The sequence below is a fragment of the Lagopus muta genome, chromosome 1 (assembly GCF_023343835.1).
Source record: "Lagopus muta isolate bLagMut1 chromosome 1, bLagMut1 primary, whole genome shotgun sequence".
In the NCBI taxonomy this organism is placed as follows: Eukaryota; Metazoa; Chordata; class Aves; order Galliformes; family Phasianidae; genus Lagopus; species Lagopus muta.
This window is the reverse complement of record NC_064433.1, coordinates 96489788-96506922: the sequence shown is the minus strand read 5'-3', so window position 1 is coordinate 96506922 and position 17135 is coordinate 96489788. Positions and strand designations below refer to the sequence as shown.

Here is a 17135-nt window from a genome sequence, read left to right as displayed (position 1 = left end):
AAACTCTCTGTTGTGAGAACAGATAATCATCCAATAGCTCCTAATACCTAGTGTTAAGACACAGCATTCACTTGTCCCTCTGTACACATACATATTTCTGCATATCTGCACATGGTTACATCTAAATATAAATTTAAAATGATACCAGCTTTAATTACAAGCTACATCTTCCACAGGCTTTCAGCTCTTTCAGTCAGATATTTAGCTGTCCTGAATCTGTAATTTTAAGTATGGCCTACTTTTGAAAAATGGAAAAGGCATTTAGTTAATTTTAGAAATCTTCGTTTTTGCTTAAAGCAAATCTTCTGTTCGTAATATGAGTTATGAAACTTCTCTGTCTCAGTGTTCTCAGCCATTTTGAAACCCAGCTCCTCACATGAGAAAACTGTCAGTGATTCATTTTTCTCAGGTAAATTGATAATTCCTACAAAACAAGGAACCTTAAAGGAGTATTTTTAAATTACTTCAAGAAATTAATCTCAATGTGTTGTTTGCAGTATTGAGACCAAAAGTGTACACTGTCTGAAGACCTTGAAGTTGAAAAGTGACTTAGATGATGCTTGGGAATGGCCTTCAGGGTATGAGATGATTTGACAGTGAAGGAGCTATGAGAGCTTTTGGTTGTCTACTTGTTTTTTCAAAAGAGCTGTCTATCCTGAGATATTTGGGAATGCACTGGGAGTTAAGAAGACACTCAAGGGATTGCAGACTGGCTGGACGTGCAGAAGATGGGAAGAACAGATAGCGTTGAGATTTGAGTTCTGTTAGCAGAAGTGTACTCAGCAGAAGATGTGTTTGGATTAGAGCATTGGTCTGGAGAAGCAGTGCTTAAGCTATAGGAACAGGCAGTAGGACCTATGGGTTTTGGTTAGCGATGATGTCTCTAAGGGACAGGGTCCTAGAATGGTACTGTAATACAACCCCGAACTGAAAGGTCCATGATGAAGCCAAGGACAGGAAAGGATTGAATATCTGGCAAAGCTTACATAAGAATATAAAACATCTGTTTCTAATCCTGATCAGATATAGCTTCATCTCTTAACCCCCAGATGAAAGATCAAAAATAGAACCAGATAAATGTAATGCCTGTTAGAACATATATATATATATATATATATATATATATATATATGAGGAGAGATTAATTTGGTGTGGAAGAGTATTGGTGGTTGTTAACCTTTTAATGTACTTTGAAGAGCTGTATTGGAAGTATTCAGAAATTTGGCTCTGTCTAGGTAAGTCCCTGAAAAGTCTGGTTAGGATGTGGGGTGCTGTCAGAGCTGTCAACTTGTGCATTAAGTGTATCTTATTGTTGGCACAGCTGCATAGCATATGCCTAAGGCAAGTGCTGCATAAATGTATTACACATCATGGAAGATACATATATACTATGTAGAAAGACAGAGTGAGGAAACTGTGTGGAAAGTGTTGCTTTTTATAGAGGCTACAAACTAAAAACAAATAGTAAATTTGCAGACAAATAAAGGGGGAGGTGGATGTGAGGAAGCGCATAAGTACAGATCATTGTGATCTTCCAATACTTGAAAGGAGCTTACAAGTAAAAGGGAGACTGACTTTTTATGCAGGTAGATAGTGATAGGGTAAGGAGGAGGTGGATTTAAACTGAAAGGAGAGGTTTAGGTTAGGTATTGAGTGAAGAACTTCACTCAAGAGAGTGGTAAGGCACTGGCACAGACTGCCCAGAGAAAATGTGGATGTCCCATCCCTGGAAGTGTTCAAGGCCAAGCTCGGTGGATTATTGAGCAGCTTGATCTGCTGGGTGGCTACCCTGCCCACAGCAGGGTGTTGGAACTGGATGGTCTTTGAGGTCCCTTCCAATGCAAGCCATTCTGTGACTGTGTGATCCAGACTTTCTTCTGGATACAAGTCACTACCTATAAAGCTCACCTATAAAGCTCATTCTGTCTTTTAAGAATGCTCCTATTTTCATGTCTAGGTCAATCTTCAATGCATTCTCCTAGGTTAATGATTGAGAAGGTGAGTTAATTTTTGTAGCTGATTGTGGAGTAATGTTATTACCATCAACAAATGTGATTATGGATCTGTAATTATTTTTGTTGCACATTTTACTCAAGTTGCTTAGCAGTTGTGGGAAAAATTAAACAGAATCACTAAGGAGAACTGAAGCAAATATGACCTTATTTTCAATAAAAGATATTAATTAATTAATTAATTAATTCAGTAAAATTCACTGTGTCTGAGGAATCAAACTGCAGTAAAAACCTTGTATACCTGCTGCTGCACTTCAGAGCTCAGATTTGACATATGCTAAGTTTACTTGGTTTTTATTTTAGATATGACAGTGATGGTTGGTGTCCACCCTTGCCTGTTCAGACCTACCTCCATCAGGGCATGGAGGATGAGCTTGAAGAAGACGATGATCGTGTTCCCACACCTCCTGTGCGAGGAGTAGCTTCATCGCCTGCGATCTCCTTTGGGCAACAATCAACTGCAACACTCACGCCTTCTCCACGAGAGGAGATGCAGCCAATGCTTCAAGCCCACCTTGATGAATTAACCAGGGCCTACCAGTTTGATATAGCAAAGCAGACATGGTAAATGTTTGAAGGGGAAACTTGCAGTCTGGGAAATGAAAACACAGTATTAATCTATTCCTGAGTGATACAAATATCAATTCTTTTTAACATTTTGCTGATGTTTACAAAACTATAAAATGAACAGGAAATAGCAAAACTGTATCTGTAGTGCAAAGGCCATAAACGTTGAAATATGCTTTTTAAATCACAATACTTGACTAAAAAGACAAAAAAATGATATTCTTCTGGAGTTTTGCTTATACTGAATAGTTATCACCCACCTACTGACAAATTGTATACCATTTACAATGTTCTCAGGCTAGCAGAAGACATGATTTTTACAGAATTTTCAAAAATAATGACTAAAGCTCTGATTAACATAATATTAATTACTTGAAATAGCAGTGTAGCAGCTTTTACTCTTTATCACATGAGAATGATGCATTTGTATATCTGGCTGTATTTTGAAACACCAGGAAAATTTCTGATACGTAGGGAAAACCCAGAAAAGACTTGAAGGAGGTTAGAATTTACAGAGCGTATCTTGCATTTCAGAGTGCTTTATGCCTATTTAAGAGAAGAGCAAGCAAATACCACAGTAACATTTCCCCTGTAAAACAAACAGAAGCAATCTCTTTGGGGACTGAAAGGGGAACTTGTCATCTGCACCAGAAGGGAATGCAGTGAAGGTCAGTTGCCTTCTGGATGTTCCCTAAGAGGCAGCTGTCCTTTAGAAACTTTTTTATCCAGACAAAGCTTGAGACTCTCAGAGGACAGAAGTGAAGCTAGTTATCGAGTGGCACGCTGCCAGAAGGGAAGCAGCTTTCCATACTGTTAAATAAAGTCGCAAAGTTATTCAGCTTGAGCTACCATAAATAGACCAGGTAGGTAGGAAGGCCATGCCAAATCAAAGCCAGCTGTTTTCCCTGGACTCTGTTGAAGCCTGAAGGCTTCTCTGCAATCTACACTCCATCAGCAGGGCACTTTGGTCCCACCACAGTGCCATGCTGCCAAACATGGAGCCTAGCCTACTGTGGGACAGACCCAAATCCCAGGCAGCAGCTAAACTAGGCCTGCTAAAGGTGGCTGGCTTCCCAGATACATGTCCTATCTGCACAGGCAATGCTGCTGCATTTTGCAGCTGTTACACTTTCTACACCCTGCAAAGTGCAGGCACCAGACTGGTAGCGGGTAACGAGACAGGGTGCAGTGGCAGAGCCTCTAGCAGCTGACAGGAAATGTCATCTGCAAAAATGAAAACTGATCAGGGACTTTCATAACAGGGATAGTAATATACAGATTTTTTTCTTTGGAATATACTTAGGAATATGGAGATTTTAACATCACTCTCCTGTTAAGAACATAGTAATTGCACATGAAACTCTGAAAAATAATACAGTTAAAAACCTGTATTTTCATGCTAGGTTATTACTGCAGGTTTAGGGGTATATATTGAGAGCTGCAAATACAGGTGGTTGGTGACTGGTTGGCTGGAGATGCACCATGCTGCCAAAGGGTCTAGCAAAGGCTGTTCAAAGTCAGAGGAAAATCCTCCACTGCCTGAAGTGGGAAGGAAGATTTCTTTGTTTTTCTTTCTCAAGTTTAGTCTATCCAGTATAGAAAGAAAAAAAAGATGAGACCTATCAGATTACTGTAGGAGTAACTGAAGAGATATTTAGAGACCAGCCAATTAGGAATTTAAAAGCACATTACTAGATTGCTAGAAAAGTATGTAATCATTATGGCCTCGATCCAGCAAATCACTTAAGTATATGCTTAACTACAAGTACATGAGATATTGACTTCAATTGTTCTATCACATGCTTAACATTAAGCATATAGTTAAGTATTTTGCTTGATGGGGAGCTAATCATGCTGTTTATTGAGGGTGTTAGATCACAGTGCCCTTTAGCACAGTGTTTTGAATACTGCATAGCCAAGACTCTGGTGTCCAGATAGAAAAATACTCAAGAGCTGTTAATCAGAAAGAGGTTGTATATTAGAAACACAGTCTCTGCTCTGCAAATAAGCTTCAGATTAAGCAACAATTTAAAGCCTACACACAAAGGTGGAAAGAGATTCCAACATAACACTTACTATGACATTCTCTGATGCAGTAGAGTAACATTATGAGAAAAAAAAAAAAAAAGAACGATTGTTTGAATAAAGAGAATTACCGTACTTATGAAATGTAGGCAATAAAACAGCAGCAGAAGCTCAGTGAAAATGTATGAGAGCTAGGTAGCCAAACAGGTGACATTTGCAATTTTCTCTGTTATGCTGGTGTCCTAGCATAAGACCAGCGGAGTCCTGGATCCCATCCAGAATTCTGTCAATTGATATCAGGTCACAGCACCTCATGAACAGATATCCAAGGGCTCTCACGTGGCTGAAATAGCAAATTCAAGCCCCATACGCACACTTATGCCAAGGCCAGTCATGTCTGGGTCCCCCAGCACAGCTTGCTGTGTACCTCTAGCGCTGTAGAAAATGCTGCAATGAAAGCTGATGGTTGTTTTCCTCTGAGAGAACCATATAAGTGAAACTCCAAACCCAGTGCTTGGCTTTGGTTGTGTAATTATTCTGTGGATGTTTTTTTTAACTTTATTTATCCTTTTTTTTTTTTTTTAATTGCATGCAGTAATCACGCATTCCCTAATACTGCTGCAATTAACTCAGTTAAACTACTAGAAGTAAAATGAAACCTCCTTTTTGATAATGGACTCATTGGACTTGAAAATTTCTTCTGTCCTATAGGCCATTTCCTTCTCTTCAGGGTGAGTTTTACGACAGAACATTGAGTCTATTCAGGCAGAGGTGTGAAATTTAATTTTGGCTCAAATGCCTGATTTGCAAGGTGAAATGTAAGGTTAGACATTCATATAATGGGTTGGGATTTGGAATTGTGCTTTTCCATGGACTTCCTACCCAGTTCCATGTACATCAGTTCCTCACCTGTTAAAGAACAATCAGCCTTTCCTGTTTTATAGGAGAGGTAGTATATGTAATATTGAAAAGTGTGCAGATACTCTGCTATGGTGAATAACAACTGATTTTTCTTGAGTTTGAGCTAATAAGCATGTTTTGTAAATCTGTTTCAGGCTTACTGAGAGGCTTATCTTCTACTGACCACAAAGTACGAACTCTCATCCATTCTGATGCCCTTTTCCTGTCTGTTTGCATAGGCACATCCAAAGCAATACACAACCTCCTCAGGCACCAGTTCCACCCCTCGGATATGTATCTGGAAACCTTATTTCAGACTTGGAAACAGATGTTCCAGACGATGATGAGGATGATATCGAAGAAGAAACTCTAGAAATCAATAGGCCACTGAGAGGTCTAGAGCATACTCCAGGCTCCAGTATGGACAATTTAGACAGCTCTGTGACAGGTAACCAAACACAGTAAACACTAACACCAGCTTGTTCCTCACAGGAAAATACATCACCAAACAAACACTTTTAAAGTGAAAATTTATTCCACTCTATTTCTGTAACATTTAAAATGCGTTAATATTGAATGCTAAGTTAAAGAAGGATTTGAAAATACTTTGTGTTGCTGCAAAATGATAAGAAAATTCATGAATTTTAAAAAGCTTTAAAGAGTCAAAAGAAAACTCAATTATAACCTAGCTTTCATGAAAAGTTCACTCTACTGGAGAAGCAAACCAGTTACATAAAAAGGAGAGGGAAGACCTCAGCTTTGGAATATATGTTTCATACCTCAGGAGCAGCATAAAAATGTTATCTTAAATAATTTTCAGATATTTTGCTGGGTAAATGCTTTCACAGATGAACATGAAGAAATTAGAAGACTTCAAAATAAGCATAGTTAGTTAGATCAGCACAACATCTAGTTGTAGTGTAATATAACATTTATGTTGGAAAAAAAGTGTATTTTGAGCCTACTTTGTGTTGAAGAATTTAGTAATTGTTCCCTTTCAGTTGAGGTATTTAATTATTCTGATACATCTTTGCTTTTCTCCCTTTGCATACATTGGAAAGTTACGACAGGAATCATCAAAGGGGACCTAGAGGAGTATGATAAACTAATGTACAGAATCTGAATAAATAAAATTGCTGTTGATGAAGTACAGGCAGTGAAATATATGCCTTTTTTTTTTAATGGAGACTTTATATGGACACATTGAACTTTTTAAGGTAACTCCAAATTCCCCTTAGGAATGGACTTGGACTTAGGAGTCTCCCAAGGCTGGACTTGGGCTTCTATACAATGTACTGTACACATAATGTTCAGGTTTATTGCAGATCCAGATGTGCCCATAGTTCCTGACAGTTGGTGGGTGCCTCTTCAGTCTTGGAGCTCTATGGAAGAACACTAGCTTGTTAATTGCACCTGCAAAGAGACTGGCTTACTGAGGCATTACTAAAACAGCACAGCTTATTTTCTTCTCCTTGTTGTGAACTTTGGAAATTTCAAGGATTCTGTATCCTTATTTAAACATTATTATTCTGAAAACACTGCAGGAATATGACAGTAATGGAGCATCAATACTTATAATTTCCTTTCTTTTCCCTTGTTGAATTAAATAGTGTGTTGCTTTATCCCACTTTCCAGACTTTTAGCTCACCCTAGGGCCAGACTGCTTGCCAATCTAATTAAGACTTAAGAACTGTAGCTCTACTGCTGTGATTTGAAACTCAGGTCCAACTGAAGACTGTAGAGTTAAAGTTTAAATCCCTGAATCCAGAAGGTTAACTTATTAGCACATAAGTATGTTAAGTCACTTTGCCTGAATTTCTAGTGTAATCTCCTTCAGGCTATAATTCTGCATATTTTTGCATATCTTGCTAATGGCTCAGAACTGTTTCCATTAGGAATGCAGTAAGGGCTTTACATCAGTAAAACGGAAATAACTAAAGAAATAAACAAACAGGTTGCCATATATTTTCCATTTGATATGTATTAAGATGTCAATGCTGATATAACTGTTAATCAGGAAATTAGTGTTTTGCACATCTACATTTTCCCCTAATATTTTGGACTAACCTACCTCATGCAAAGTAAGGATTAGCTGTATTTCTGTTCTGATTCAAAGACTTTTGTGCCCATTGTAGTTTATGCTTTTACAAATAAGAATCAAGCTTTTTCTTCTTAGTTGTAAGAGTAGTTCTGTTATTGGGGTATAAAAAAACTGGTGGTTTTTTTTTTTGTTGTTTTTTTTTTTTGGAAGAAATTGAGCAGAACCTGGTAATGTAGGCTGGGAATGCATGCAAAGAGATCAAATTCACACCCACTTGTTCCCACCATCACCATGATCTTGGTTCATCTAGCTGAAAATTAAGGTTTTCCTTTTGTTTTCTTTTCTTTGCTTGTTTAATTCCTATCTGGATCTGTTCCTCGATCTGGTTCACTGCATGGCAATGTGTTTGCTAGTACTGCAGGAGGGGACTGTGCAGCCAGAAAGGAAGCAAAATGACAGGCTACCCCAATAGCTTACAGCCAACACTTAGATTGACATAAAACATTTATGAAACTATAACCTTGCAAAAATACATCCAGTGTGTTCTAAATGATCTATAAAATTGCAAACTCTTGGAATAAAAAAAAACTACTTCTGTTTTTCTTAGTTACTATGTGGGCAAAACCTCAATTTTCTGAGTTGGGCTTGCTTTTTTATTAGGAGATGGAAGGAAATTGCTTATTTTATTTAGGGGAGTTGTTTCAAAGGAGAATTTTAATTTTGTGCATCTGTTTCTGCTAACCTATCCAGGTTGCATTTGCTAGTGTTAAAGAGGGCATAAAAGAAATTGCATCCATTGTTTCTAAGCTGTTTCTCTTTCTTTAACTTGATTGCTTTTAGAATACTGTTGAAGAACTAAATTGTTTTTTCTTCAACTGAGAAAATAAAAGCTGCTTCTTACAGGGCTTTTGATGATTTAAACCAGCATCTTCCTAGGAATTGACATAGTTTGTTTTTACTTTAAACATTAAAAATCTGAGAGAAATGAGAACAGCTAACCTTAAAGAAGCCGTTTTTGTGTACATTTTTAAGCATGTCCTGTGAGTTCAGTGTCTGTATGAAAACTAAGTTGGCATTTCTTGATCCAGACTTGCCCAGAATAGAGTTGACAGAGTTACTGTAGTGTGAGCAGGATATTAGCATGCCCCAGTGATGACTTGAAGGAACCCACTCCTGGAGTGCAATGGTACTTTGTTTTTCACAGCTGAGCTGAGTTTTTCATCCAATACCAAAAGTAGGATTCTCAGTGGGGAAATGCTGGCACTGGGTGAACTAAGCTCAAACTGCTAAATTTCACTACAAACATAGCGTAGCTCCTATAAAGTGTTTAAAAATCAGGTTGTCTTCCAAGCTCTTGAGTTTTAGTTACAGTTAACTGAAGATTCAGACAGGGATTTAATCTACACTATTAAGGTTTTCTCTTTGCAGGTGGCAGAGACATAATGTTGACAGGTATAACAGAATGAAAAGCAAGGAGGAATGCACAGTATCTTAACATTTTCCAGATATTGCAAAGCAAACTCAAGGAGGCTTGACTGTTTGTGGGTCAAAATAAGAAAGTAAAGCCCACATTTTGATTTGTTCCCAGCATGGTTTGCTAGGGTGCTAAGTTCCTGATTCTGATTTAAAGAAACAAGCAAACACAAAACCAGACAAAACCAAACAACAAGCAAACTAACAAAACCCTGAAGAGCAGCTGCAAAATTTCTACTGACTTTTAATACACAGTAACTTACTGAGGGGAGAGAGAAACCCATTGACTAACATGGACATTAGAACAGGCTTTTTTCCTACTTAACTGATAGAAGCAGGGTGATATTCTTGTGAAGAGTACCACTGCATATGTATAACAAAACTGTTTTGTTTTCTTTTTAATAAAATTATGTAGATTTGAAATTATTAAGATTGCCATAGGATGTATAATGTAGCAAGGAAGAAAATCTCTTGATGTGTTTCAGTCTTGATTAAAAGAATTAGTGATCACTGGATGGTAAAAGTTGTTCATTCATTGCATCTGAGCACAAATGGAATAATTCTTGAAAATTGCACAGAATCATTTTGGTGAGCCATATTTTATCAAGGCAGAGTTCAATATTTGTATTGATTTTGATAGGAATGCCTATTGCAGAAGATTCTATTTTATAAGCAGGCAGTTAGATTGCATTTAATAGGAAGAATGTGTTTCATGGATTAAATATGTACGCAGAAAATAGGAAACTGGTAGTTTTTGTATCTCATAAAAATGGTAATGCAACAATTAGCAGGGTCATATTATAAAGCACAGACTTTGCTCTAGCTTAATGGATCTAGGGATATGCATTCATCAGCAAGGATGGATTTAGCATAAAACGACATGTAAATGAATTGATGACTGATCATAAATTAATTTTAGTGTTGAAGAAGTAATAGAGACACAGCAAGATGCCACTTTATCATAGTATTTTATTGCATTGAGCAACTACTTAATGTTCTGGGTGCATTTCTTTTCTAACAGCTTGAATAAATTTGAGATTTTTGTTGTGTTTTTCAGCAATATGGAAACCAAAAAATCTTGAAAGATTGAAAATGTAAACATAGATAAATTTGGTTAAGTGGCATAAATTCATTTTTCATTACATGGTTATGAAAAGCATTAATTATGCTTGGACTTCTGAAGTGTCAGATATGTATATATGTTTTGACTCCACTTACTCAGAGTTTAACACCACTTCCCCCTTTCTCTCTCAAAGAAGTGTTTATTTCAGGTGTATATGGTCAATATTTGGGGCATCTCTGAGGAAGTATGCTGTAAAGTATAAGCTCAAGTCAATTTTTTGAAGTATGATCTTATTTATATTCTGCATTCAGCACCTTCCATTATTCTTTTTTATCTAATGACACAATGACTGTTGCTCCCCTTTATTTAATCACTTCCATTAAAATTAGTGGTCATTCTTTCTTTATAATTATGACCTAAAGGAGATGAATGCCTTCTTCCTGTACACGGGCTGGAAGATTTCAGCATCAGCTCCTGGGAACTTCATCCACATCTGACAAACCTGAGCAGCCTGGTCATGTTCCACCAGAATGCCTGCAGAGGAGGAGGCATGCAATGTTAGCATGTGCTCTGTGCTTTTAAGAAAGAAAGCATAGAAGCACACACATACAAGTCCCAGTGACATCAGTTATCATCTTTAAGCATGTAGATTTTTGTGCATGCAGAGAAGTACTATGTGGAATTTTCAAAAATGTTAGGTTTGCTGTGAGCAGATCTTGTTTCACAAGCGTTAGACTTTTTGTTACCTTAAGTAGAGCAAGATTACACCGTCCAAAGAAAAAGTAGTGTTTTAATTGTAGGCAAAATGCCACTAAAAGCTGTAGCATGCAGCCTACAAGGAGCTGGCACCTCTATTCCCTTCACCTTTCCCTGAGAGCAAGAAGCTTTCTGTTTGCATTAGCACCAAGAGATATTTTATGGAGCAAGAAAACAGAGTTCAACATTTCACAGAGTTGATTTTGTTCCACATAAAGCATTTACTGCTGCTGTCAGCAAGAGTAAAATTTACAGTTGCCAAAAAGCGTAAAAACTCAAATGCATTCTTGGAGAACACACAGTGAGCTGCATGTAAAGGAGACACTAAAAGCCTATTTCATTCCATCTGAAAATGCACAGTTGATCTGAAAGAGATGTCAGCATCTCTTATGCTGCCTTTACTCAGAGAAAAACAAAAGTGTGCCTGATTGGGGGAATCAAGAGGCTGGTAGATGCCATTAGGGAAGGCTTCCCCTTGCACATAATATGAAGGCAGTTGCATAGAGGTATGAGGGGCCTGGCCTGGGCTGAAGCAGGCTTGTGTCCACTGAGCCACGTCTGTGCTTCTGGAGAACAAACAAAGACAGAGTGCTGCTGAGGAAAAAAGAACAAATAGGGAACACAGGAACACAGGGAAGCTCAGGAACCAGTGGAAAAAATGTGAAGATTTCATGGTTAGCTGACTTGAGCAGTTTTGAAGAGCTTTTCTTCAGCTTACAGTCCACTAACCAGAAGTAACATCATTGTTTGCTTTAATTGTTGGCTGTGTTGAAGTCCTCCTCCAGTACAGCTCATGTCTGTGCAAGGACTGAGCTGCTGTGTTCAACAGCACGGGCAGGGCGCCTGTTCCTAGCTTAGCTGGTGTTTGCTGTCCTTGAGAGGTCAGGAGGTCAGGAATAGATCCCTCGAAGGGTTGCTTGAAAAATTGGGAGTCTGATGACAGTGCTTCACTGATCATTAAGATCATTAATAGGTAGGTGTTGTTAAGAAAATCTGGCATGGCTATGTGTGTGTAGAGAGGTAAGTGTATAAACACTCACTGGAGAGAGCGTTATAAACTTGTGCAGATTTTTAGTCTATTGCACTTTTCAAAAGTGGATTTTTTTAAAAACTAGATTAAATCCTTCTAAGAGCAGATGGAATATAGCAACTGCTCCTAGATACACCCCAAAAGTATTCCATCCAAACAATCATGTTTATAACATGCTGTGTAACTTGTAAGTGGTTAGCATAGCAACGTAAGCAAATGAAAATTCAAACTTCATGTCATTGAAAATATCCATTGTTTTTTTCTACAGATACAGAAAACATATGTATGCTCATACATATCCTATTCAGTATATATTTTCACGTATCTACAGAGTAGAATGTATAAAATACTTGGGCCATGGAACTAACAAAATACATCATACATTTTCAGCACCTGAATATCTTCCTTTGATATCTGTGAATCTAGTTATATTTTTATGTTTCAGCTTCTGCTTACATATTTTGCAGAATGTGTTGATAAGCAATTGTTTGAAAATGTTCTCAGCTATAGCATTTCATTTTCTTACATCTTCATGAAGTGTTTTATCTCTAGTATCTCTTTTCATACATCAGCAAATAACTGTTGCTAAGACTTTGCTCCTCATTCTCTCTGATGTTCCATCACACTTTGATTGTTAGTTCAGTTTGTTCCTCTTCTCAAGGAAATTCAGCTTCAGCCTTCCCTTGCTGCTGTCTAGACTTTCCTACATCTGTCTGCATCAGGTCAAGTCTGTTTGGAAAATAACAATTCTGTGTGTGCTCTTGGCAAGCAGAATCTAACTCTGTCACTCTCTGTTGCACTTAACACACTTTCTGCCTGTCAGACCTCCATAGACCTCTTCAGTTTCTTTTTTTTTTGTATCTTAGGAGTGCATGGAGTTATTATAGCCTGCCACTTCGCTGACATCAAAGGATTCAGTCACTGCAGCATCACAAAATAATCCATTGTTCTTAGGCTTTGTAATGCAGCATAAGCAAGTCAGTATTGATTTAATAATTAATGATTTTTAACAAAATAATACTTTCCTGGACAACTCTTAAAAAAAGCTTTGAAGAACATACTGATACCATTGTTCATCTTAGGTATATTGACATAAATTCACCTGTGCTAAAGAAATTGTTAAGTCGGTCCATGATTTATCTCTCCACAAGTGTTGTCATATCTTGGAAAACAGATCTTCATTGGTTCATTGGGATTTTTCTCAATATGTCACTTTTTAAAAAGCAACCTTCAGATATTTTAAGATGAAGAGGCAACTTTGCTGTCTCAGAACAATATTCTGTGTCTACATGGTGCCACACAATGCCATGCAGTAATTCAGGTCCCAGAAGCATTCTGGTAGCTCTGCACTTTAGCTAGAGTTGGTAACTCGTTAGTATGTCTGCTCTGTACCTGGAGAAAAGCTAGGTAGTTGGTGGTGGCTGAATATTCTTCGCCTCATGCTCTACTGGACATTGTAAAACTATACAGTGTCGTTTATGATGATTTTCAGAAGTACAGAGCACTATCAACTCCATCTGTAATCACTGAATTTTGGTACTTTGAAATAATTCAAACCCATTGATAGTTTTGGAAAATATACGTTGCATTGTCATATTGGGTAGTTAATCGGTTCTTTCTGCTGTGCAAAAAAGTAAAAGCAAATATAATTGAAGAGTGGAAAATATGAATCCTACTCATAGTATTTTGTTCTTCATATTTTAATTATGTCAAGATTTCTACATTCTTGTCGTGTTTTTTTTTCTTATACCTTTTTTTCTTTTTTTTTTTTTTCCCTGGCTCCATTTTTTGATGTTATTATTGCTTTCCTCTCCTGCAGTGGTGGTGATCTATAGCTAGGATATGGTGAGGTCTGCATTGGCTCCCTGCGTGACTCAGTATTCAAGAACGTGTTTGGTCTGCTCTTGAGCATCTGTTTCTAACCTTTTAAAAAAGAGAAATCAATCCTGTAAAATGGATTGCTTTCCATCAGTTTTGTTTGGGCCACTAAGATTGCTCATCTATTTTAAAGTTTTGGTTGAGAAAATGGCATAATGCTTCAGAATGTTCTTGAAGCCCAGGTCTGACGTCAGCCATACCTGATGAGATTTAGACTTGTGGTGTCCTAAAGTAAGATTTTTTGCAAAAATGAGGGTAGATATTGCTTTATAATAAATGAAGTTAAAAAAAAAAAAATCACATTACTTTCAATCCCAGGAAAAATCTTTTAACATTCAAAAGAGTTTATTATGGCATCTATATGTGTGTAGGGGATATGTATTATTTGGTTTACAAAGTGACAGTTACACAATGCAAACTATGAATGAGATCCCAGTTAGCTTTTATAGTGCGCTTTTATATCAAGCTCTGTTAGCCAACCTTTGGGTTTCCTGTGGAGTAAGAATATATTAAGTGGGTCTTTAAGATTTAGATGATCAAAAAAATATCAAACATGTACAACTCACTAGACCCCCTACATTTGTTTTTAGGTTCAATGGTAAATGGATGGGGTTCTGCGTCTGATGAGGACCGTAACTTTTCTAGTCATAGATCTAGTGTAGGTAGCTCCTCAGATGACTCGATCTTTACCAGCGGCAGTTTTGCACAAGCACTGGTTGCAGCAGCAGATAAAGCTGGTTTTAGGCTGGATGGAACCAGCCTGACAAGAACAGGTTTGTAGACTCAAAGTTAATGCTTTCTGCATGAAGGGTGTCTCTGCCTGTTCTTCTCTTCAGTAAACCTGCGTCTCACTTCACGTTTTTCTAACATGCATGGAGTAAAGTGGATGGAGATATTTTTATCAGTATATTTAAAATAAAAACTTATGTTATGTTTCATTTTTAGTGATTTGAAGTAGTGAATACTGCAAGCTTTTAATCAGCACTTTCAATCTTCTGCAGTTTCTCTTTATGCTGACTCTGCTATGGATTTACTGACATGTGCTCTGTTTAATATTTTGGTTAAGAGATCACTAATTCTGCCATGCAGTCTTTGATGATTTTATTCCTGCAACATCTCCTCACTATCATTTACATTTCCAATGATGAAAGTCATGTTTAAACTGTTATCTCCATCCCTGCTCCTCTCTTGCATCTCTTGCAAAAATGTATTTTTCTGTGAAGTTTTTCTAAGCATGGGGGTGGAATGCTATGATTTGATTATAAATGATATGAAATGTTTAAAAGTCTTTTTAATCAGCTGATGTTAACAATATTTAATTCAATGAATCATTAAATTTTCATTAAATTTAATTTTAATTATGCCACCAGAATTAGCCAAGTGAAATTTAATACAGGTAAAGTGACTATTGCTTTTGAAAACAACCAGTCTTATCAACTAGAATAAATTAATGAAAAGTAAATATAATTTAGTTTGTAACGTTTAATTTTTAGCAACACAAAAAGATAAGCAGAACTTCCTTTTATATATTCTGAACAAAGAATGTATTTGCATTTGCACAGACCTATTTTTTTTTTTAAAAAAAGCACCTAATTATTTAAATCCACACGACATAATAACAAAGTATTCATTTGGGTTCCTATTTTTTATTATGCTTTCTTCTCCTGTTCCTGAACACATTTCCCATAGTATTCCTATCATTCAAAAATTTTTATTATCATTTTTGTACAAAATTTATCCTTTGCTAAAATGCTTGCATTCTTGATAAATGTCTCCAAATGTTAGAAATGATAACTGCCAGCTTTCTATACGCAGTGATTTCATGAGAAATACTACCTTTTAGGAATAAAGAAAAGAATCTGTAGTAAAGTTCTATGCCAACAACAAATCACAGGATGAAATTTCAGCCTTTTTCAAGTCATGAGGACCTTTGACTTTGGTTAGATGTAATCATCCTTAAAAGACAGTTATTTCACTGTTAAAAATATTTAAACTCTCATTTGCTTCTTCTTATTTAGCAAATTTGGCCAAACCATTCCTTTCTTAAAATACACTGCTTTGCTTGAACTGACACAAATCCTTCCTAACCTTTTTATTTTTGTGTTCTTCATGGCCTCAGTAAACTAAAGCAACTTGTACTAGGGCCACTGAGAAGTAGTTTCCACCACATACATGCACAAAGGAGTTCAAACGTGCAGACACTTTTAAATACGATTCCTTACCGTAGCAATATAAAAGAACAGGATGAGAACTCCCTTGTCAGTTATATTTTCCTAGCTTAATTAGGTCACATATGCACTTAAACTGAGTACTTACACGTAATTCCTTGGATAGACTATTAGAGTTAAGGTTACAGAAGAGTAACACTGTGGTTATCTTTTTATTGCCTTTTTATTCTCTTAATGATCCAGAGAAAAAGCTGAATCAAAAAGCCCATGTAAACAGCCTCCCTTTTTTCACCCACCAAAATATCAGCAAATGGAAACAGCTCTGCAATGCTTACTGTAGTTTTCTTATGATATGATACCTCCCAGGGTAGTCTGATCAATCAGACTAGCCTATTATGGATCTGCTGTACCACAGTAAATCCATCATAGTGCAAAATGGCATTTTCCAGTGGAGAAGCAGCAGTATTATTTCTATTCATTGCTCTGGAGGAAATCTGAAGGTCCCGACTCTTTACTCCTTTGGACAGTTATTTTCTCCCACTCAGAACAGTTATGAAATATTCTTATTGATATGAAATGAGAAGACCAACTTCATAGGCTCACATGGATGTCTTTGATTGTCAGTCATAAGAGGCACTGGTAAATCCAGACACAAGATGTCTCTCCTGCAAGACACTTTGATTCCATTTTCCAGAAACCATTGTGTGATTTGTCATGTAGTTCAGCCAGTTTTCCTTTTTAACACCCATGGGAAATTAAATCATGAATTACTGGATTCATCCTTGTCTCCATTTGCACACGCTAAATCTACTATAGAGTCTGACACCGCTCAGCAGTTCTTCCTGGAAAGGCTGCATGAAAAAATAACATGCTGTAATCAGATATTAGGTGCATTGAAAAATGTGTTTTGGGAGCCTACATATCATTTGTATTTGCCCCATGTCTGATTTAGGTGAGTGCTATCTATTTTCCTTCATTTTCACAAAGGGATAAAAGAAAAAATTTTCAGTGTATATATATATATACACTTTTCAAGTCAGCTTTCCAAATTCGTGATCACATTTCTTTACTCAAGAGAGTAAGCATGAAGGTTCTTCATCTTGCACTCACTAGTTGTGCTTGCATGTTGCAAGTTTATTTTTACAGAACATCTGTGCTGTGTGAGCTAGGATGGAATTTCAGGCTCACATCTGAATTTCTTTGCACCAGTGGCCTTTTTCTT

The 17135-nt window shown here is 37.0% G+C and overlaps 1 protein-coding gene across 17 annotated transcripts in view; it reads left to right on the top strand.

Annotated features, from left to right (window-relative positions):
* Nucleotides 1-17135, top strand: part of ROBO2 (roundabout guidance receptor 2) — an 873290-nt gene that overhangs the window by 833304 nt on the left and 22851 nt on the right. For 9 of the 17 annotated variants that reach the window (XM_048933870.1, XM_048933879.1, XM_048933877.1 and 6 more), the window contains 3 exons: nucleotides 2316-2576; nucleotides 5744-5952; nucleotides 14336-14518. In XM_048933870.1, the coding sequence (XP_048789827.1) occupies nucleotides 2316-2576; nucleotides 5744-5952; nucleotides 14336-14518 (653 nt within the window). The remainder of the gene's footprint in view (nucleotides 1-2315; nucleotides 2577-5743; nucleotides 5953-14335; nucleotides 14519-17135) is intronic. The other 8 variants (XM_048933885.1, XM_048933876.1, XM_048933882.1 and 5 more) reach the window with 1 other exon arrangement.